Raw genomic sequence first — 24,146 nt, forward strand, 5'->3', positions numbered from 1 at the left:
AAACCCACAAAAAACCCCACAAAACAAAACAGGCACAGAAGGTGAGGAAGAGGAGAGCCCACAGTGTGTCTCAGTGCTTCTGTTGGAGGGTGTCTCAGTTCACAGCTGAGCTTTCTTGCTTTGGTTTTCTAAGTATCTTCCAACTGCTTGTAAGGACTTCAGGAAACGGCTGATCTGCATATTGTTAATATTCCTTGTGATAAACCTTTCTGTATATTCTTAATGTTCCTTGTGACAAACCTTATTGAAATAGTTTTATGTAGTCTAGCTTTTGTTTCTATGCATTTTTCTGTGGAGCATTTATAGGCTGTGAAAGGTGCCTACCAAGGCTTCAGTAATAAAATACTTGACTCTCTAACATCTCAAATTGCTGAAGGCTGTTGGTCTCAGTGCAGTTGGTTTTTAACATGGGCCAGCAGAGAAAGATTAACGTTTTCCTTGGTCAGGTATAAACCATCATGCTTCGATGTGTTGATGTGTTCAGAGAACTGTCTTTATTGTAAACAGGGGGAAGATTAGGCTTAAGTGTGAAATATAAAGATACACAAATAAAGGTCTTTGAGGTATTCAGGGGAAAGTTATTCACTTAAATGATTTGGAGTTTCTCTTCCTAGTAAAATAGAGAGCAAAACCATCCTACAGGTGGTACTGTGTGTCTGTGGTGGTACTAATATTTTTGTGAATATGGTCAGATTCGGTGCATACAAGTTGATGCCTGGGCAGGAGAGGAAGGGGCTTTGGTTTCCCCTCCTCCCTGCTGTGACCTGATCAGCAAGTTGTGTTCAACATTTCTGTATTGACGAACTTGAAAGCTTTGCTCAGCCTCACAAGTTCAGGGTCTCAGGGTTGCTCCAGCTCATACATTAATGAAAAATCTCCCTAAAGATGAGTGTGAGGAGCTAGTGTGAATTTTCCAATATTTGAGAACAGGATGGCACTCTGACGTGTGAGTCCGTTCTTGATCTTACACGTGTATCAAGATGCAGAAATTCCCATTATTCTGTTTCTTATATTTGAAGAGTTGGATCAAAGCAGTAAAAAATAAATATTCATGGTCTCTGGTTTGGCTAACAGTTCATGTTATCTGTTGGCCTCTAAATGTCATATTGTGCAATAATATATTTTGAATATTTTAGCTTAATGTTTCACTTTTGACTGTGTCATTTTCTTCTCTAATTTCAGTATTCCCAGGAGAAATCATGGATGAAAAGCTGTCTTACAAAGAATTTCTCGATCGCAATGACTCCTGGACGATGGATGACAGAGACCTGTGCTTTGAGTCACAGCCCGTGTTCAAACCCATGGAGATGGCTGGTATGACTGTATTACTCTTAAAACTGTAGCATCAGTTATTTTATCAGTTGTGTAACATGATAGCGCCCTAGCCTCTATCCCTAAGGGTTCTCTTGCCTTGTACTCACGCCTATGTTCTTTAGGATGTGTTGCTCTGTCTTCCTAAAATGTGTAACATCTCGACACCAGAGTTAACTTAGCACATCAAGCCCCTAACTGGCCCTAGAGCACAGTCTAGCTGGTTAAAAACAGAGTTGCTAGTCCAGCGTGTTAGAGCACACAGAGTGTGGGTGAGCAGATTTCCCCCTGACTTGGCTTGCATGGCGATAGCAGTTTTTGGTTGACTCCCACAGTTTAACTGCTCTCAGGTACTGCGGCTTTCACTGCAAACCTCGCCAAAATTGTTGACAGCTGAAAGCCAGTCTTCCCTGGCTCTCGGAAGTGCCAGTTCCAGCAGTCACGTAGCTGTGTCTGCAGTGCAGGTCAGTCTGTTCCAGAGGCAGCCTGCATAGCTGCTGACTCTCTTGAAAATTAGATGAACCTTGTGTAACTTGCCCCTGCAAAAAGATACCCTTTCACCCAACAACTTTCACCCAATTTTCTCTCATTTTTGAGAAAGCTTACGGGAAATTACTTGCTCTTGGAGGGTATGAGAAATGTGTGTGCTGCCCAGATTATAATAAGGCAATAAACCTGTGAAAGATACTGGCTGAAACGGGATGAAACTTTTTTAATATATTTTGAGCACTGTAGATCTGCTTACTAAATTATTTTCTTACTATCTGAATCTCATATTTACTAAGAGATTCGGTGAAGAAAGTATATATTGTTACAAGGGTAAGAAATGATTCATGGAACAACTGGAACAAAAGAGCCACTGATTTCTAAAACACAGTTGTTGGGTTTTTCCCTCCCATTGCTTTGTTAGATGAAATGGGATGTTGATGTAGTTATGCTCAATAGCCAGGTGACAAACTTGTTGATTAGGAGCAATTTACACACCTAGCCCATCACCCAGTGTGCTTCTGGCCTGAATATTGTGAATCTGTGGGTTATCTATTGCATGAAACCACATTTCCTTAGGTTTCATGTCCTTAGAGTGTCTTGCACACCTGTACATGCATAAGGTACCACGTATACTTCAGTATGAAAGTGTTCCTCCATACTGCTCTTCCTGGTACTGTGTAAACAAGAGATTCTGCTTAGAGGTTGGTCGATTCCCATAAGTGAGCAGAGGCATGAGAGAGGATAGACAAGCTTTAAGGACTTGTCAGCAGAAGGAGAAAAATGTGAACAGCAGACTCATAAAAGTCTATGGGTTTATTAAATATTTGTATGCATACTCTTTGGAAAACAGTAGGATGATTTCCCTCCCAACAAGAGAATTCTGTGGTCAGTGCTGTAACAGGTCTCCTGGCAGCATTGCTGTAATTCCTCATTCCTTGGTGAGAAACATGGGACATGCGAGCTCTGCCACTTCTGTGAGCAGCTGAAAGAGTGCGTTTGAGAACGCTCTGGACTCTGCTGTTACATATTACAAACACTGTGTTGGGATCTGGCAGTGGGACCCAACCCTATGAAAGTAACAGTTATGAGCAAAAACGTACCTATATATTTTACACACTACCTGTAATAAAAAGACTTTAAAAAAAAATGTTGTTGTAATGTAGAATAAATAAAACTCAAACACTATCTAAGTGCTTGCAAGCTTTGAAGTGCTGCAAGGCCTTTAATCACAAGTGTATCATGATTTATTACTGTAACTACAGCCAAATATCTAAACATGAAGAGTTCCTATTTAAATGATCTACAGTAATATGCTTTTATTAGTCCACAGTCATTGGCAAATTGGAACTGTGTCTCTGAACAGCGAAGGATATGAGTCTCTATGGAAGTGAGCTGAAAAGAAAAAGAAACTTTCGTAAATGTTTTGTCGATCTTGCCTCCAGCTGTCTAGAAACAGTACTCTCAGGTTCTTAACATTTGTCTGGCTTCATAATATTCTAAACCAGCTGCAAATTTTGAGCAAGTAGAGAATTATTTTCGGGGCTTATTTAATGCAAGAACTGATAATTTCCTGAACTGGCCGTATCCCATCCATACAGTTCATCCTTACCGACCTGCCTTTCAATTTGCAGCTGCAATGTGTTTTGCTGGAAGCGTCACCTTGTCATCAGTGGAGCAACACCGCTTACCAGTCACAAAAATGCTAACACTTGAGTAGGGCACAGGCCCACTTTGAGTCTGTGGAGGATCTTTGGAGATGGGAATCAAAAGTTCAGCCATAACTCCTCCTATTTCTCCCCTTTCTCCCTCTGGAGCAGAGTCAGGGTTTAATCTGGGTCGCACATTTTTGCGACGTCGTCTAACTGCTGGACAAAGAGGGGAGGTCATCAGCATCTCTTTTGGTTTTTAAATTGGTGTCAGTCATGATGGGTTTTTGTGGGGTTTTTGTTCGTTTGTTTTGGTTTTTTTTTTTAAATTGGAAAAAAGGCAGTTATTTATTCTTGGCAATACTGTTTTAAACAGCTTGAAATTAAAATTTTCTACAATTTAATCTGAAGCAAGACATTGTCTTGGCATCACAAATAGTCTGATAGATTTATAAAAGAATTCATGGAGCTCCCCTGATCTTGACGTCTTGGAGCACCATGGGTGTGTGAACATTTGAAGTTTGGCTGTCGTCCCTGCAGATAGCATGCCTGACATAAAAATGAGTAACAGCCTTCAACTGAATCCCTTTTAACTGTGCTTAACCAGAAGAAATCTGTGCAGTATCTGAAAATCGGTGACAGCCATTTTGGGAACAGAGAGTTCTTCAGCTCCTGGGTAATGCAACGTGTGAGATAGTCATGAGAAATGTCACTCTTCTGCAAGAAGCCACTTGAGTCGAAACCTCTCATGGCTTGGCTGTGCCTGTCTGGGGAGAAATGCAATGTACAGCTGGCACAAGCCAGCAAGATGTGTTAGGAGTGATTGATCGTAAAACACATCCAGGTGTTTGTAAACTGTGGAATAATTTGTTTGAGGGGAATGCCACATTTCCTTCCCCTTGCAGTGTCTTGCCCTTGACTGTGTTATGGTACAGTGACTAACTTGTGGAAGGGTCATCTTTTCTTCGTTTTGTTCTGTCAGTGAGGTTATCTGTCTGCTCTCTGACTCATGGCATTTCAGTTAAGTAATCCATCTTATAAAACCCAGCATGGTGGTTCTCTCTTCCCATCTGGGTTTGAATGCCCATGCCTATTACTTGAGGGGAAAGAAGATGTGTACACACAAAAAATAAAACTTGCAGAAAAGGCATTTTCTCTTGCTGAATCCTCAGCTGCTAAAGTACCATCTTTTGCAGATGACATTGATATATCCACTTAAAACGCAGACCAAAACCAGAACAAAGCTAACACATGTTAAATCAACCAAAGCTGACACCAGACAACTTGGAAATGTGGACTGAAGATCCTGACAGCCTCACCAGTGCGTCTGGTCTGGAACTTACGGCAAAGGCTGCTCGTCTGCCTGCCTGGGACGCTGGGAAATGTGTTGTTTTCCTCTCTGGCTTGTAACTTGGTTAAAATACTGGCCTGTCAGTCAGTTTATACTGGTGTGCTGTTCTTGGGGAGGAGAGCATGTAGCTTACACAGGCTTTCCTTCGTCTGCTGCTGAGTTAACAGATCCAGAGCTCAGCCATTGTTCCTGACTCAGGTTAGCTCTATGTGTCCATCAGGTCAGAAACAGATGCCTCCTCCTTCAGAGGAGGAGACGGGTTCTTCATGCAACAGTCATAATCTGAACTTCAGCCAGTTTTCCCTAGGAAGCAGTCCATGTTTTACTGTTGGGCATAAATTCTAATTACGAAGGTGTTTGCCTCTGGTAAATACTCTTGAAAGCAGCTTTCCCTCGGAAGTCCAGTGGTGGTGTCAGGTGCATCTTCATCTTGTTTCTTAAATAATCTTACTCTGCATCATGTCTTCCCCCTGTGTGGTGACACTGGCCTTGTTCTCGTCTCCTGCCAGACCCCTTCAGCATGCACAGAGGGGAGAATCTGCCTGATTTATCATTTCCTACTGACATGAAGAATGTGCCGCTGTTCACAGACCATGTTGATGCTTCCAGAGACATCCATGGTGAGTTCCTCCTCAGCATTTGTCCCTGATGGTCAGGTTTTGGTGTTTTCTCTATTGACTTTCTTGTACTGAAAACTATTATGCTGATAAGTGCACAGACTATATAATCTCTTCACATGATTTTTTAAAATTTTTTTGACTAAAGCTATTCCAGTAGCTACTTCCAGAAAGGTTTTTTTTGGAGTATATTTAGGCAGAAGGAGATAGGACATCTAGACAAGTTGAGTTGAAGCAGGAGTTACCAGTGGCTCTTGTCTTCATGGCTAGAAACCAAATACATGTGAACTTTTTCCACAAAGTGGTCTTCAGTGTTTGGACTATTGGAGTTTAAGCAGTTATTAACAAGAATTCACGGGAGCAGAAGCAGAAAGCAAAAGGGAAATAATATGCCTGTGTTTACTGTCTTACACCTTGCTAAAAAATTATATATCATACATAATTTACAATGCAGTTCGTAAAGGTGAGCTAATTGAGAGAGTTGTTTTACGAACTTTATCTAAACTGCTTGCAAGCAGAACAGAATAGTTTATTTTCCAAGTGTTGCATAGACTTTAAATTTTGGAGGGGAGTCATTAGGGTTAGCATAGTGATTAACAAATGGTCTTTCTGTTTCATTAGCACCACATGGACCTATGATGGTACCTGAACAACCTTTCTTGGGGCCCCTGTATTCTCCTGCAGAGGCTCTAGACCCCTCAGCCTTCATTGGCCTGGATTCAACTACAGAATTTCTGCAAGACAAAGCAGGTAAGACACAGATGTTTGTCTTGCTAGCTAGGTTTGAAGGATATGCAGCTGGAAGATTTTGTGTATTAGTCCTAAAGAATCTTGGTGGGGGAGTTGATAAGTAAAATGAGTCAAGATTAGAAAGTATCCTATTGGCAATGACAGCTCTTGGTTCAGTGTGAATGCTCTGAAGATGTTAGGAGATCACAGAATCACAGAATGGTTGAGGTTGGAAGGGACCTCTGGAGGTCATCTTGTCCAACCCCCCTGCTCAAGCTGGGCCACCTAGAGCCAGTTGCCCAGAAGAATTGAGCAAAGAACCTGCTCTGTCAGGTCCTGGAGTCAGTGCTGGTTATGACTCTTCTCTGATGCAAGCTTTCACTAACAATAATCACAGAAGAACTTGATGTTCTGGTACCATTCTTAAAGGGAACTGAAAAGTTACCTGAGAATGAAATCATAAAACAGCAGGGTCAATACCTTCAACAGAAAAAATAAAGCAGCCTTAGTGTTAGTGGTAGGACTAAATGTGTTTATTTTCCGTAGCGCCTGAAGAACATTGGATGGGAGCTCAGCATGATGTGAAGGGACCAGATGCCTCTTTCTTTGTTGAGCCACCAGGTAAAAATAGTTTTGACTTGAACCATCTATAGAGAGTTTCTGAACAGCAGAAGCAGAGCTTCTCTCCTTGTCTACCTTTTCAAGAAACGCAAGGCTGTAATGGAGTGAAGTGGGACCTGACCAAACCAGTTTCTGGTTCTCAAATCAATTTAGAATAGAAATGCGTGTTTCAGAGAGATGTTACTTAACACACATTTTCTGGTTTAGTGCTCTAAGGGGTGGGGAGAACCCTGCATTTTATAGACTGTTTACTTCTAAGTTAGGGTAACAAATTCCATATATGCAGTTCCAAGTCCAACTGTCAGTAGATACTAGTGGCATGCCCTTTTGGGGGCATATCATGTAGCAGGGCTTTAACCTCCTGAAAGCACGCCCTTTCATAGGTTTTGGGGAATTAAGTTAGTAGGTGTAGATGTGTGCAAAAAAATATGTTCAGCGGCAAGCTCTGTGGATTCCAGACTGTGTCTCCATTCTGAGAGTCTCCATCACAGTGAAGGTACTGTAAATTCTAGCTGGGATCTGTGTTCAAGCATTACTTGACACTAAAATAATAAATGGGATGAATAAAATTTACCCTTGAGAAGAAACTCTAAAACTGGAACTCTACTACTGTCAAGGATTCTAGTCTTTGTACGCACTGAGAGTCAAATCTGCTGACTTGATAGTAAGTCAGAGCACTTGTGTTTACTGCTTCTAAGGGTTGGTGCAGCTGAGGGCACCAACAAATATAATTTTGGCTCATGCATAATCAACAGAATTTTAAACTAAATTCTAATTGCAAACCTATGTACTCTGTCCAATTATCTTTAGATTGTGGTTACAGTTAAATCTTTGAAGTTCCATTGTGTAAATAATTCCATTGCGGTTGCATTTATATTATGATATTTGATGCATAATGGAATCTTTATTGCTGATTTTGGTGAACAAGCTAAGAGGGGAGTAGTTTAATACTGGTCCTAGGTAGAAAGTATTTCTGGAGCTGGTGGCTCTACCTAGGGCTCAGGGTAGAACTGGGCTGCTTTGTAACTGAACGTTGCTCAACTTGGTCACAGTAGTAGCTTCTCTCAAGATACAAGTGTTCTCCTAGGTATTGCACAAACTAATCTTCTGAAAATTGACAATAAAAACCGATTCTGTTTTTGTCTGACCCGACTGGGATGCTGAAGTGGGGGAGTTTACTCATGAGGGTTGCTGCTGCAGGCAGCACGGACCAGGCAGCACCTTGAGAGGGTGATTCACATCCTGACAACTCCAGAAGAGGAAGCTGTTTGCTAAGATCTGTGTGCTTAATCAAACTTTGTTTTGTATGTCCAGTGCCCCCCACAGTGACTGAAGCAATAAAGCCGAATTTGCCGGAAAGCCCCGCAGCAGTGGCTCCCAATTTCCTTCCTACTGCAGTACCGGCATCCCCAGGAAAAGCTGAAGCTACTGATGGACCAAAAGGAGCAGCATCAGGTAAAGTTGCCCCTGTCTAAAGATTGGTGCTGGGTTTAGGCCCTTCATGAGCAAGCTGTAATGGTGGAAAAAGTCATGGGATTGCCTCTTCTGAAGGAAACACAGCAAGGTATTAACAAATTCCATTGTGGCTAAAGGTTTATGATACCTGAATTGTGTTGTTGAGAAATGGAAAATCTACTCAACTTTTCAACTCTTGTGTCACCGTCCAGTAACTGATTTAATGATTCTTTACTTTCTCAAAATATTAGCTCCAGACAAATGTTAAGGTGTGTCAAGAACGTGGTTATACCACTAGTCCTGATGCTATACATAAATACCTTGAAAACTCTCCATTTTAAAGACTCTTTAAAACAGAGTTTTTAAGGTATTTATATACAGCATCAGACGCATGGTACATTTTGCAGTGGTCTTTGTCCGGTTTCTTTATGCTTTATTCCATTTATTTATTTCCATGATTTACCAGGGAGCATCCATACTACTTTTAATATCTGTTTCTTTACTGTCTTTTTCTTCTGTGAAATCACAATCTTTAAATTTTATTTTGGAGAGGATCATGATATCACTTCAAAAAAAAAAAAAAAAGGCAAAACCAAATGAAAGCTAGTGCATAATGGATTTTTTTGGTTTGGTTCACTAGAATATTGGTTTTATCTAAATGGGTCCTGAAGTGCTATTTTAAAAGGGACTTTTTCCATTTTTCTAATTTCTTTCCTTTTTCAGTTTAAGTGTCTGATTTAAGATTTAATATATTTTCCATTGTTTGGGGAGGATATTTTTAGATGTGACTCAAACAATCAGTAGAGATTTTATTTCCCAGCGATGTATGTGAGATGTTCAGGTCACTGTGCTGCATTACACAGAGTATGGGTAGTGCTTGGGGCTGTTGAAATTAATAGCTGCAGAAGAGATCTAGTGCTTCTGGCTTTTGATAATTTGTAAAAACTTGCCTCTAGACAGCCAAAATGTTAAACTAAAACTGACTGAAAAAACTCCTTTAAGGGGATCTTATGAAAATGCTAACTTAAATTCAGAGGTTTGATGGTACTGTGAACTGACAAATATTATTTTGAAACTAACAGCTCAGTGTTTAGTAGATATTATGTAAAAAATGAATGAGGCCAAGTTGTGCATGAAAGAATAAAGGGCAGCTGGTGATTCACTGGATGGCAGTGTCTTTTGTGTCAAGAGTGCCAATGCTTCTGCTCAAGTTGCAGCACCATACCACCCGTGAACAGCATAAACAATATTTAAAATTAAGTGCGTATGGCTCTGGAATGTTTCAGGACTTTTTCCGCTGTTGGAATACACAGCTGGGCTCTTAAAGGTGACACCAAAAGTTTCTGTGTCCTGCTAATATAGGAAAAAACCCTCATTGTGATTCCTGTATATATTCTGTTGGAATGTGTTGCTCGCAGTGGATCCAGCAGCTCTGGTCTCTTGCCAGCTACGTAGCATCAGGTAGCTTTCAAATGAAAACAATGCATCTTTCGGCTGATGTATATTAGGAGCAGACAGATGTCTAACACTGTAGTCAAGGATACAAAACAAGGCACATAAGGCTGTAGTACAAAAAGCACTTGGGTGCATTGAGGAGTGTCATAAAGACTAGTACAACTTGAGTGCACTGGCGTAAGGGAGGGGACTAAGTGACGCTGAAAGACAAGAAGGAGGACAGGGAGCAAAAGCCCTGTCTTCTCTATTCATAAAACCACACTGTCAGGTATTTACATTCTGTATTTTTTTGTTGATTTCTGTGATCTGTATTTCTGTAGCAGATGCAGTGTGTGTTCCTGCCTCGGATGTCATGTTCGTTTCTGCAGAAAAAGCTGGGTCCTTTCTTGCAGGAGACACCAAGCCTCCTCAAGCTCTGGATGCTGGATTTGCACCTCCAGCAGAAGCCAGCCCTCTTCAGGCTATGGATGTTGGATTAGCTCCTGCACCAGAAGCCAAGCCTCCTAATGCTGTCAATGATGCATCTGCCTCAGTGGCAGATACTGGCTTCACCCCAGCAACAGGTGCTACGTCCCATTATGCTACAGATCTGGAGTTTGCCCCAGCAGAAGATGCAGGGTTTGCCCCAGCAGCACATGCAGAATCTCACTATGCTATGGATTTGGCATTTGCCCCCGCAACAGATGTGGAATCTCACCATGCTATGGATTTGGCATTTGCCCCAGCAGCAGATACTAAATCTCATCATGCTATGGATTCTGAGTTTGCACCAGCAGCAGATGCAGAGTTTGCCCCTGCAGCAGAAGTCAACCATCATCATGCTATGGATTCTGGGTTTGCTCCTGTACCAGAAGCTAAGCCTCTTCCTGCCATGGATTCTGGGTTTGCCTCTGCAGAAGCTAAGTCTGTCTCTGTAGCTGACACCAAGGTTGCTGCATCTGAAGAGCTGATGACATCTGAGTCTTCTCTTGAGCAAGACAAGTCACCCATCAACAAGCCTCCTGCAGGTGAGTGTGTATGCCTGAAAGCTTCGTTCAGGCTTGAAATAGAGCAAGTGGTGTGGGAAGGCCCCTCTAAGTTGGCATAGCGCTAGCAGCAACACTCCTAGTAGTGCGTAGTGATGGCCGCACAGATGCACAACTGTCGTAAGACTGTCAAATAAAAAGCATGGTTTTTTAGTAGTTAAGATTATGATATGCCTTGCATAAAACATCTTAAGTAGAGCTCAGATCTGCTGTCAAGATACAGACAGAGGAAGTGCTTCATGAGGATTTTTCGCTTATAAAATGTAAAACTAGAATATGTGAATGATTTTTTTTTTTTTTTTTTTACTTGGCATTCTTAGCAGTGATGTATGTTGTTTAGGACAGCCATAGAGACATTTTCATTCATCCCTGTATATTTACTTTGGTATCACTATCATCTTCAGCATATGTGAAATCCCTGCAGATCCTGTAGGACATGGTGTTTTTGAACAAAGCTTCTTATTTTGAAAATAGTTTCTGAATAGACTGATAGGGTTTGTTGGTAATTTGGTGACTTTTCTTTGGAATGACTATTGGTGTTGAAATGGCGAGGCAGGCATTTTGTTTTTTTCCGCGTGGTGGACAATGGATTTTCTGCACTGCATAGATTTCTCAAAGGACACTGTCCTTTCAGAGAGAAAACAACAGTCAAAATACAACAAATAGTACTGGGCAGAGGCAGTATATGTGAATTGATTGCAGAAAGAGTTGGAGTGAGATCTTCTCTTTCTTATTTTCTAATGCTCTTTAGTTTAATGATAGAAATAAATTTCAAAAGAGAGAAGTTTTAATGAAAAAATCCCTACTAGAATGTAGTAACTGAGGCATAGGTGCATGAATGAAAGAGTAAATACCAGACAATACAGGAAGATTTGCTTTAGCAGAACACTTAGGCTTTTGGGAGGGGAGACCTGGTAGAAAATGATCTTAAAAAGCAGATTACCACTGTTTTGAAAGTGAGGAAGACCTTTAGTTTCTTGTGGAAGATAAGAAATAGGTGAGGAAGTGATTTTTATCTTGCTTAATCTGATCTAAATTAAAAATAATACGAATTTTTATTCTTTACATTCTGTTTTCAGAAGCAATTGCAAATGTGGAACAAGAATCGAAAGTCTCGGAAGGTTGTGTTGATCTTTTAGAGAAAGCTAAAGACAGCAGAGCACCTCCCAGCCACCATGAAGAGCATCTTCCAGGACAGACAAACCATCTTTCAGAACCAGCAGGTGAGAAGTGCAAACCACAGTATAAAACCAGAGCCAGCACTTTGTTATCAGCTAATTCTGCCCCACCACCTAAGTTCTTTCTCACAGACACTGTTCTCCTGTCCTTACCAAGGAAAAAGCAACAAAAGTTTAGTTTCAAGAAGGTGTGCTAACATGGGGACTGTTACAAATAGATGGTAGTCTTAACATTTGAAATTACCATCGTATAACTTGTCTTTTCCACATCCATAGTTGTTGTACCAACATCTGTCATAATTTTTATTTCTATTTAAAATTTAAATAAAATTAATTACATATAGAACTGTTCTCCAATGTAATTATGTCTTACAAATTAAAACTTGTTATAATTATGTGTAGCTAGGAATTTTGTATTGTCTGCATGAATATATTCTAAGGTATATATGAATACTAGATGATTAGCATTAGATAGGGACTCCAGACTGATAATGGAGTATATTCTGGATTTGAATTCTAGTGGGAAGCTAGTATAGTCTGAATTCAGTTGATTACAAAACGGGGGGAAACAGCAAACAAACCAACCCTCACCATCTGCTTAAGCCCCAAGACAGTCTTTGCTTCATGTTTTATCTCCACCTTGGCATGTCTGCCAAAATATAAAATTGCTGCTTAAAATGGGATTGTGAGGAGATAATATATAGTAAACTACCATATCTTATAAACTTCATTCCTATTAAAAACAAAATAAAACCTATACCCTTTCCAAGGGCTTGCTTTTAAACTGCAGGTTGCCTGTATTCATAAGAACTGAAGCATTCTGTTCATATTTTTCATATTTCAGTTCCAGTAGAAGCAAAAGAAGCTGTTGCACTAGAAAATAAAGACCTCCTTCCAGAAAAATCTGTTACTACTGTGGATGTTACTGTTACAGAGAAACAAAAGGGGGAGGCTGAACACAACCATGTCCAACATGCAGAACCTCAGCAAGAAAAAACCCTGCAAGAGCCCACAGGTAGAATATAAATAATAATTCAATTTTAGAATGGAAATATCCTCTGTGAACTATTCACCTCTTCCTACTGACTGTGTTGCCACTTGAGCAAGCAGAAATCTTTTTTGCACCAAGCAGCCGTGCGGTTCTTTGCATTCCTCGGTGATTCTGCTTTGCCTCTAATCCCTGCCCTCTTAAATACTCTTTTCCCCTCCATGTTCACCAGACTAAAAGCCCAAATATGGGTGCTACTAGTACTTTATCACTGGGACTGGCTTATATCTTTTCTGCTGTAGAATTTAAAAGCTCACCATCTTTTTGCCATTACTGCTAGCTTTTGTTTTGGTATTAAATAGGACCATTAATTCTTATTACAATATTCCTAGTGAAGACCTCCTTCCAAATTGAGTTTTGTAATTACCAAAGGAAAATGCAATTTTTTTTTTTTTCCTGCTCCACTAACCCAGCCTCTCCAGTGAGCTGTTATTGCTTACACTTGTGACTGGAGGCTGATTTGTGGGCCAGGGCTATCTGACAAATGACTGATGCTCTCTTTAAAATCAGTGGCTTGTAGCTAAGGAAACCTAGCGCTGCCTATAACGGAGTACAGCAAATGACTTCTGTTACGCAGGTTCTGCCTTCCACTGCTTCCACCGTGGGTGCTGTGGGAAACTTAGCTTTTTTGCTCCCCCTTCCTCATTATGCCCCTTCTCTCTTCCCTAGTCTCATCTTTCCACTAAGCTTCTGTTGTCACATTTTGGAAGGATGCCAGCTAGAGATATAAAAAGTGTATCTGTTATCTCGTCTTGCTAAGACGAAATAGATGCTTAATGCATTTTTAAAAAGCTATAGCATGTCCCTACAAGAACTGTTGCTTTTTGGTGGGGTAAGAACATGTATCAGGAATTATGTATTTTTAAATAGCATTGACGTATTTATCGGTAGTAGCTTAAATAGGTTTTGCGTGTAAATGTCTATCCCAGCCCTTACTGAGGTGGCTTTAGAATTAGTGTGGTATCAGTGCTGGAAAATTCTGCATATGTGACTGTATGGGCTGTTTTAGATGGCTAAAATCACATATATAGTATTTTTTTTTTTTTATAAAGCAAATAGTTGCTTTGATGTTTGAGCAGGCTTCCTGTATTCCAGGTCTACCTACTGCACAAATAAGGCAAGCTAACAAATCAAGTGAACGCAGGTTTGGCAGAGCAAAACCTGCACCAGTGCCTATTACAGATGTACCAGAGGAACGTCTAATAGGTCTCCCACAACAGAAGAGTACTGACCCAAAAGTAGACCCCTATTCTGTAGTGGAACTTGGATGTATTGCTGGAACATCCCCTCACACTAGGGCTTCACATAAAAAGGCAACTGAGCAGCCATCCAGTGTGCTGTCGGAGTTTGTGGAGAGCTGCAGAGATGTACCAAGGGAGAGCTGGGATTTGGAAGGTTCTCTGGCCATTGTGAAGAAAAAGAAAAAGAAACCAAAACAAAAGAGAAACCAGCTGCCAAGAACAATGGAGTTCTGGGATGAAAATGTAACAGTCTCAAAAGCTCCTAGAAATTCTCCATTTGCTGTTGAATTGCAAAAACCAGATGTCTGTCCTGTAGTGCCTGCTGAAGCTCGCAAAGAGCAGTCAGGAAGCAGAGTTTCAGATATGCCAAAGAATGTTAAAATGATACCTGGAGGTCATATCCTGGATGAGCAAAATGCCTTCTCAGTGCCAGCACCGGGACAGCAGGTCCAAAAACCCAGCGTGCCATTAGAATCTGCGTTGGATGCAAAAAATGGGGACGTCATGAAACCAGAAGAAGTGAGAGACGACAGTTTGATGTTGCAATGTAAAGGCAAAAGAAAAGAGGTTCCCTTGCAGCAGGTAGGCGAGACTAAGGTGGGGGAATCTGTTACAGCAAAGGTGCCAACCAAGCCTATCGAAAGAGATTTTCTTCATAAAAATGAAAAGAGGGAGTACAAGGAGTCAAAATGTGCTGACCTGACGCCATCTCTTTCAGAAGCAATCAATCTAAGCAAAGTAGAAAATCCGTTAGAGACCAAACCTTCAGAATTGCTCCTTTCTGATAAAGATAAGGAGGCTAAATGCACATCTCCCAGGCTTGAAGCATTCAGTGACACTGTCCACCGTGAGCTTCAGACTTCCAGTGGGTCACTGGAAGAAGCAGCAAAGAAAAGAGGTAGTTGTGAAAAAAGCAAAGGGGTTGAAAAGGAATCCCTCAAACAGCCTGCTCTTCTAGAGGCTACAGCCCCGTCGGACAAGCTTCCTAAGGAGCCAAAGGCAGCTGATGAAACTAAAACCGTATCCTCTGATAAGTGCATGGCCATTGACTTTAGTACTGCAGAGGGAGTATTGAGGACTCCAACAGATACTACTAAAACGCCTGTTACACCATTAGTTTTACCAAACCCTGAGGAAGTTACTGCTTTGCAAAACAGAAAGGCTGGCAGTTTTTCAGAGGAGCCGTTTCTTCTGTCGGCTAAGTCTGATGCAACCGCACCTCCCGTCTCTGCTGAAGCAGTGGACAGAGTGATGGTAGCAGATTCCCCTGATAAAAACAAAGGGAAAGGATTTATTGCATTAGAGCAGCAGACTGGAAAAGATCTCAATATCGCACGTGGGATGGACAGACCTAAAAAAAAGCGTGGTGAAGGGAAAGTAAAAAAAATCAAAAGCTTCTCTGAGCAGATGATGCTTTTGGAGGATGTAAGCAAACTTACTGAGGGAGTGAGGACAGATGAGACCACAAAAGAAACAACTTTCCCTGATAAAGGCAGAGGTTTTAGTGCAAGAGGACCTCCATCAGTAAGCATTACACATGCTTATCCTGCAGACAAGCAAAAAAAAAGAGGTAGTGACGGAAGAAGTAAAAAAGGTGAAAGAAGTTTTTTCCAGCAGCCTTTTCTTGAGAATAAGATGGACCCAAGTAGTTTTCCTGACATAACTGATAAAACTAAAAAAGTTAGTGATAAAGGCAGAGAGAGGGGCTGTTAAAGAAGTTAGTGTTAGTGATAAAGGCAGAGAGAGGGGCTGTATCACTGCTGAATGTTTTCAGGAGAATACATCAGATGTAACTAAAACGCAAAGGTCAATGGTAACAGAGAAGCCTAAAGAAAGCGCTGGAAAAAATGAAATAGCTGATTTGGGTGCTTTACACCAGCCATTCCCATTCCTGCCGGAGAGTAGGACAGAGGAAGCAAAGCATCTTGCTATGGCTGACACAATCAGCAAAACAAAAGAGGTAAATTTGATTAATAAAGGCAAAGAGGCTGGAATTACTTCTTCAGGTGAATCATTTGTGATAAATTCTGATGCAGCACTGGTGGCAGACAAACCTAGAAAGAGGTGTAGTGATGGGAAAAGAAAAAAACCTGAAAAAAGCTCTTTGGGGCAGGCAGCTGTCATCTTGCTATGGCTGACACAATCAGCAAAACAAAAGAGGTAAATTTGATTAATAAAGGCAAAGAGGCTGGAATTACTTCTTCAGGTGAATCATTTGTGATAAATTCTGATGCAGCACTGGTGGCAGACAAACCTAGAAAGAGGTGTAGTGATGGGAAAAGAAAAAAACCTGAAAAAAGCTCTTTGGGGCAGGCAGCTGTCCTGGATGCTGGGGTGGAAACAAGCAATCTTCCAAGCAAAGAGAAGGTGGCTGGAAGCACAAAAGAAATGACCTTTGATAAAGATAAGGTGTCTGGTTTTGAAAGAGAGCTTTTGCTGGAGAATCTGACAGGTATAACCAAAGAGATGCTGGAAAAGCCTGAAATACAAGGTGGGAATAGAAGAAATTTCTCTAATCAGCCAGTTCTTTCAGGTCATAAAATAGAGACAGCAGAGCCAGAAATAGTCAACACTAAAGAAACTTGGCCCATGAATAAAGGTAAGGAGCTAGATACATCTGAGCCTCTCCTGGCGTGCAGGACAGATGCAGCTGTGGCACACAGTCCCACTAGGGAACTGGTGATGGACAAGACTAAGGAAAAAAGTAGAGATGTGAAAGGCAAAAAGGCTGAAAATAGTCTTGAGCACTCTGTTGCACTAGGTGCAGGTAACATCCCTGCAGTAGGTGAAGAGGTGGGAAATACTAAACAAACTCAGTCTTTTGATGAAGGCAAAGAGACTAATTCCAGTACTTTAGCAAGTCTGCTAGGTGACCTCACTGATACTACTAAAGTACAAGCTCCTGCTATACCTCTGGAGCCAGAAAAATCACACACAAGTAATAAAGAGAAGTGCAAAAAGGTGGAGGCTAACTTTCAGCGGCCATGTCTTCTGGAGCATAAAGCAGGTGCAGAGATGTTTCCTCCTCATAACATGGAGATAACTGATAAATCTGAAGCAGAAAGTCCCACTCCTTGCAGCGTGGGGGCTGGACTTCCTATCCTAGAGCATCCAGCAGTGGCAGATCACACTTTGGCCACAGTTACTGATAGATCTAAAAAGAGGGGTTATGATGGAAGTAGTAAAAAGACTAAAAATGCCTCTGAGCAGCCTGTTTTTCTAGAGCCAAAACCAAACAGGAGACAAGTACAGCCTCCCATAGGATCTGAGATGGAATATGGAATGGAAGACATGGTAGATGAAAACAGAAATATTAAAAACTTTCCCATTGGCCCTCAAATGCTTAGGAATAATAAAGGAAGCGACTTTGAATCCTTTGCTCAGTCTACAGTAACTGGCCCTGGTAGCACTGGCAATGTTTCTTCTGGCTTCCCAAAGCAGACAGGTGAGGGTGCGAGAAGTAAGGGGCTTCCTCCTCCTGAAGCTCTAGCAGAGAACAGCAGCAAAGAGCCTGGATCTGGTGCAAAGAAGGAGATACAGACGCAGAAATCTTGCGAGCAACCGATCAATCTGGGACACAATGAGCCTGGAAAAGAGGTTTTGAAGAAAGATGGTAAAACCAAAGAGGCTGGTTCCCAGGATGGGAGTGAGGCAGGTAAACCGCTTTCTTCAGATCATTCAATTAAACAGGCCATTAAATCAAAAAAGGATGAAGTTCACCTTTCTCCTGCAGCAAAGGGGGATGATAAAGAAGTAAGAACCACTGATAAAAAGCACAACACTGATAGCACTTCCTCAGACCTTCCTCAGAAGGTGGCAGATTCAAAAAATAGACCAGCTCCTGTAGGTGCCAAAGGGACAGAGAAACTAGAAGCAACCATCTCTTCTGGAGAGGACACTGGGTGCGTTTCCCCAGAACTTGCAGCGATACCAGAGAGCAAAGCAGAAGCAGCCGTGTCGCAGGCTGTGGCAGAAGCATTGATGGAGAATAAAGCTGAAGAGGCTGAGTTGGCTGGAGGCAAGAAGAGTGAGCAGAGCAAGTATCCGGGCAGTTTGGACAATAAAACGGTTGAAGCAGAGGCTTCTGCCAACCTGACAGCTGCCCAAACAACCAAAATAAGTCCTAAAGATAACAATAAAGGTCATTCTCAGCCTGCAGAAGAGGATGCTGCTCACAGTGGGGAAGCTCACCTGAAGGATGCCCCGGCATTGAAGTCTGAAGTAGATAAACCTGAAGACGCAACTAAAAAAGAGGAGGAATGTGAACAAAAAGCTGTGAAGGAGGCAAAGAAAGAGAGAGTTAAAGCAGCAGAGCAGATAAAAGGCTACATGAGACCCACAAAGTCAAGAGGGGTGCCAACTCTGCCAGCCAGGTCTGCTGCTCCAGACCGAGAGAAACAAAAGCAGCTGAAACCCACTGGTATGAGCCGGCAGAGGCAAGAAAAAGGTGTGTGTTTGTGATTTGAGCTAGCAGCAGTAATCCAGACAGCTTGCGTGCAAGACCTTGCTATTTGTCAGTGCGTTGGCATGAATACATAATTGTTAATCCTATGTGGCACAAGCGAGTGTGGCATGACTGGTTTTTTGGCTGATCTTAAAAGGCTGTTAGTTCTGCTTGCCTGTCTCACAGTGCTAATTCGTAAAGTTTGAAGGATTGACAGCTTGGTCGAAGTTTGAGAACTCTTGGTTTGTTTTTTTTTTTTTTTTAATTCATTCAGTGTTAATTTTACATATGTATTGTAGAATATTTAAGTAAACTTGCACTTTTTGGTGTTAAGTTACATTAGCTTCTTGTCATCCGAGACTGAAAGTGACCTTCGTCTGCGGTGCAACAGTGAATCATCGTGATCACTCAATAGCACTGTATGCCGCTGGCAGGCAGGGAACAGAGTATTTCTGGTAGGAAGTGCTCTCGATCGCTGTCATGTTGCAGGGTTTGGTTTTAATCCTACCTCAGGCTAACTGCAACCATCTACTTTTCCTCCTGCAATTGGTGAATGACTTTGTCTTAAGCTACCTTGAACTGCTACATCTATAAAATGTACTTCCTTCTAGAATAATAATCTTTACTAAAGCAGAGTTGTAACAAAACAACGGTGGGACTGATATAGATTTTTAAGACTTTATGTCGCTGTTGAGACTATGGATGGACTGGCAAGTATTTCGGACTGTTTACCCTGGCTGTTGTCCCTGTACTCATAGGAAATGAGATGGAATTAATTTCATAGAATTTAATGAAGTTCATAGGAATTTTGAAATGGAGAATATAGTATGGATAGAGATGAAATAAAAAATATTCTTGTACTTCTGCTCATTCTAAACCTTCCTCAGAAGGAATTGGCATCTCCTCTGTGAATTCCAGTCTGCTGAAGTGGGCTGGGGAAGTTTATCCATGCCCTTAGGTGCTCTTAGTTTTTGCCTTGTCATCAGGCATGAAAGTTTGTTCCTGTTTCTATTTCTGCGGAGTTCCTTGCTGCCAGTTTGCATGATGCAGCCACTAACTTAACAAACATAGAGCTCAAGTGCGCCTTAACATGCTGGTCAGGTTTTTGAGAGGTTTTGTAATTTTAATGAGTGTTGCATAACCTGAAGTAGTTCTATTTTAGTGAAAGTGGTGTTCTCTGCATGAACTTGTGCCTGCAGAAGTAATGTTCTTTGGTGCATGATGCTACAAAATAAAGGGGAAAGCTAAAGGCAGCATCTTTTTAAAAATAATTCCTTGAAGCCTTTCCATTGTCTGCTAGAAGTCTTTATTTTCCTTTGCTAACTGCTGTATTCAAGGGAGCAGAATTGTAGTAGCAGATCCACGCAAAAAAGAAAAGCTTCTCCTGAATGTTTTGCACAAGTAAAGCGTGTACGGAGTTGAAGGATTCCTGGTTCAGAGTAGCACATAAGCGTGTGAGTAAGTTGATACATACTTTGCATCTATAAGTTGGCCTGACCTAAGTTTGCACAGGACTTTAATAATACGCGGTTGCTTTCATCCTTTCAGCACTTCATAGACATGGTTGTTTTCTTAAGAGAAGCTCTGAAGGACTGAGCTTGTTTTGGAAATGTTGGTTGACATGTTCCTACGGCAGTTTAAATCCAAACGCTGTCAGGCGCAGGGCTGCCGCGGAGCGCTGCAGCAGACCTGGCCCCTGGAGTAGCTTCGGGCAGTCTCACGGTGACCGCGCAACATCTGGGCTGAGTGACAAAGCGTAAGTTGCAGTGGAGGAGCAGGGAGGCAGATTTGCTTTGCCATCCAGATACGTTACCAAGGCTTGTCTCTCTTCCCATCCACTGCCCAACTCATAACGAAGTAGCTGGTTCCATGAGTTGCAAAATGCCAGCAAAATCTGGACTGAATCCCTATGTCGGCACAACTGGTGTGGAAGTGTCTCAGGCTGGGTCCGAGGATGAAACAATGAATTAATGCATCAGTTGAACACAAATTAAAACCAGAAATCAATGAAGGGAAGGTGTTGAGATTTTAAGACCGTGAACATGAGTGTGCTTTTTTATTGGACAGAGAAGGAGCTAAAGGGACCCAGGAGATAATTATAATGATTGTAGTCCAGATTTCACTAAGTTGATGGGGCCATGAACTGTACGGACCTTGTACATGCCAGTTTATCCTCCTGTTAAGGTAGCAATTGACTGCTCAAAGGTTTTATATTTTTACCTATCACCAGAACTTGCAAACACTTCGTCTGTGTTTGTCAGGCACGACTGTGAAGCTTACACTTTGCAACATCTAATATCCGCCCATATAAACTATTTTTCTTGGTAGTGGGCAGTCGGTGATCTACTATCAGAATAATGCATGTAGATATTTTGGAGGATCTTCTGCTGAAGTTTAGTAACTGAAATCTCTTTAGCCGAGCTCCTGTCTCTTACACTATGTGTGTTCTGGAATAACAGGACGGCTTTCCTAAATGCATCAGCTCCTGTATGTACTGCTAAAATAGGTACCAGCTTTGTGATACAGCTCCCTTGGGAGTCATGGCAACTGTGATGCTGCAGATTTCTCTCGCTGACTGAAGTTGTATGTATCTTTTATAAACTAGGCCTGCAAACTTCTGTAATTTTTTTTCCTAATTTTGACTTTGCAGCTTAAAGTTAAGAAATGTTGGATGTAAGGCTGTTCATGCAATTTGAATTTAATCCCTTATCCATCTCTTGGATTTATTTCAGCTTCTCACTGTTGTTGTCATTGTAAGAACTGCCCCAGATTCTTCTGGAAAACTATTTTATGCCTTTTAATGTCAGGAGGCAGCTGAGATGATAACCAAAACATGTCAGACATTATCAGCCCTTAAAATGTCACTGAGCCTTTATGCTACCTCTTGTGTGGAATTAAAACTGAAATTGGGAATTACGTATAAAAAGCAGGGTCCTAAAAACTGTATGTCCAAGCAGGTGCCCTTGCTGATGCAGGGCTGGAGGTCTGATGTTGAGGAATGGTTAAAAGAGGAAATGATGGAAGACTTTCATTCATCCAGTGTTGAGACATTTGATCCAGATTTACTGGTAGCATCCCCCTTCCCTCTACTCCTTAAGCTGTATTTCAACACTGAGATTTTGAAAAAATTTTTTTCCCCTCCAATCTGTCCTTAAAGAACACTCTATTTAAAAAAAAAAAATTAATTAATTTGTTTCAATGTTTTGGGTTTTGTGTCGTCTTTTGGTTTTTGATTTGCGTAAGCTCTTCAGGAAGGGGCCATCTTCACGTATGTCTATTATAGTGATGCTCCAGTACTTAATGCTGTGGGCTTCGGTGCTGGCAGGGTAAAGAGCTTACTGCATAACCGCATTGTGGCCTAGACAGTTATGCTTCTGAGTTATTCTCCCAAACACGGATTGGAGGGGCCTGTTGAAGTGGTCATCTGAGGCTTAGTTTCCCTCTTTCCTCAAAAGCTTCCATCGCAATCTCTGTCGCTGCCTTCTGTGGGCATCCTTCCAGCGCCCGTCCTTTCAGCTGAGCTGATGACAAGCTGTCTTTGCAGCCCATTGGCACAATCGCCGTGTGTAATACAGTACATATTTCTCAATATGACAGCTCTAAATCCCTTGTGTGTAAATAAGAGATATTTAAAAGCAAGAAATGCCATCCCTGCTTAATTACAGTATTTGCTTTTCTTCTACAGCTGCAATGAAGCCCTTTCTCTAAATATTTTCTTTTCCTGACTGGTTTCCATTATACTGTTGTCATTATAATGTTAAGTCGGTTTAGCATTTCCAGAGTAACCTTTCATTCATACAATGTCTGTAATTCCCCTGTGGGACCCCAAACTGTAATTGGGTTTGTCTAATATGAGCTAATCAGCTACGTGAACGCGATGGGCCAGTGACTGTATGGATGTGTAACTCACTGCGTCCATCTTACCTGAAATCATCATCACAAATGCAGTCATGGGCAAGTACCTCATAATAACAGTGGTACTTCAATAATGCTTTTGAAATGGTCAGAATGACATCATATTGCAGCCTGTTCATTAATTAAGGCCTGTTAATTATCCCAGGTAGGTGTATAAGAGAAATGAAAACCAAACAATGGCACCAACCAGTTACCACATCGGTACTGAACGTATTTATGAAGCAGCAAGAGAACTTTGCTATTATCTGCTTTTCCCCTAAATTTTTGCACTTCTGTGTGTTTGTATTTGATTCTGCTTTAACAGGAAGTTTTGTTGAGGTATCGGTTCTATCCATAATTAAAAGGTGAGTTGAGCTTAGAGGACATCTTTGCAGATCTGTAGCTTGCAGATACGGGATGTTTAAAAGCCTATTTGTCTTCTGCTGAATCGACGCATAGGTCTGAACATGTTATTTTAAGAATTGCTCAAAACAGTTGTAACTGACTGCATGTGCCTGATATTTTTTTTTTCCTAGTTGGTTTTGTACTGTGTGTTATATTGATACTGGCTTTTTCTCTAGCTGGATGGTCTCATGCAGCAACTCTCATTCTAAGCTGGCAGCACATAGTCTTTGGCTAGGGCTTCCTACGTTTTGTTTTCTTCCTGTATTTTATGTTCCTGCTCATCCTTGACACTCTTGATTTTCAAGAAAAACTGGGAATGAAACAAATATATTTCTGTTTGTAAATTCTGCCAGATTAAGAACTTTGAAGACGCTTCCTTAGTGATGTTGTTCAACTTCCAGGGGATATCTGAATTTCAAGCCTTTTATTTCCTTGCTGATGTTGCTAGTTCATTGTGTATCATTCAGTTGACTTAGCTTTCCCATCTTTCCTTGCTGATGTTGCTAGTTCATTGTTTGTGTATCATTCAGTTGACTTAGCTTTCCCTCTTTTCCGTTTCCGCTAGCAAATACTCCTACAATAACGAACTACTGGTGATATTTTTAGGTGGAAACACTCTTGAGTGCTTTTTAATTCTGGTTTTGGCTGAGGATCACTAGGATTTTTAATGTATTATATGTAAATTCTAAAGTAAGTGGGATTTGATCTGTGAATGTTCTCTCCTATAAAACATGAGGCTGTGTTTGAGTATTGTACGGCTTCGCTTTTAAATGTTAAGCTTGTAGTTCAAAGTTACGATGGCCAGAATACTTAAATATTCTGGTTCACCTTTTTATTCTTTAGACTGGCTTCTTCCAGACTGCAGGAAGAAATGAAGCGTGTGAGTTCAGCGGGTAGTGTCAGACTTCAGGCTTCGTGTGTTGCTGCTTGTTTTACACGCAGTGAGTGTGTGGCTGAGCAGCACAACACCTGTGTGTGTATGAACATACAAACGAGCAAGTGTTTAAATTGCAGGTTTACGGTCTTGGCTTTTATAGACAGAGCATATCCTTGATGGTTCTGGTCAGTCTGATCACTGACTGTTATGGGTAATAACACTTAATTAGAGATCACATTAGTTGGAGGTGCTGGCAAGGAGTAGCTCATCATCCTGGAAAGTGATGTTGCCTTAGAAACCGGTGCAAAGGATTGCACAGAAATGATTGTATTAGATTAAAAAAAAACCAAAAACAAACCC

The 24,146-nt window shown here is 41.3% G+C and overlaps 1 protein-coding gene across 1 annotated transcript; it reads left to right on the forward strand.

The window, feature by feature from the left end:
- Positions 1 to 1,182: 1,182 nt before the first annotated feature.
- LOC104077503 lies at positions 1,183 to 21,972 on the forward strand (the record flags this gene model as incomplete). The annotated part of the gene is made up of 11 exons (XM_009578769.1): positions 1,183 to 1,314; positions 5,307 to 5,417; positions 6,036 to 6,164; positions 6,690 to 6,764; positions 8,079 to 8,219; positions 9,995 to 10,681; positions 11,779 to 11,922; positions 12,722 to 12,892; positions 14,021 to 15,013; positions 16,403 to 18,427; positions 21,854 to 21,972. Coding segments are annotated over 11 exons (4,727 nt in total), but the record flags the coding sequence as incomplete, so codon positions are not given.
- Between the last annotated feature and the right edge of the window lie 2,174 nt (positions 21,973 to 24,146).

This window comes from Fulmarus glacialis, unplaced genomic scaffold, assembly GCF_000690835.1.
Source record: "Fulmarus glacialis isolate BGI_N327 unplaced genomic scaffold, ASM69083v1 scaffold10755, whole genome shotgun sequence".
Lineage (NCBI taxonomy): Eukaryota > Metazoa > Chordata > Aves > Procellariiformes > Procellariidae > Fulmarus > Fulmarus glacialis.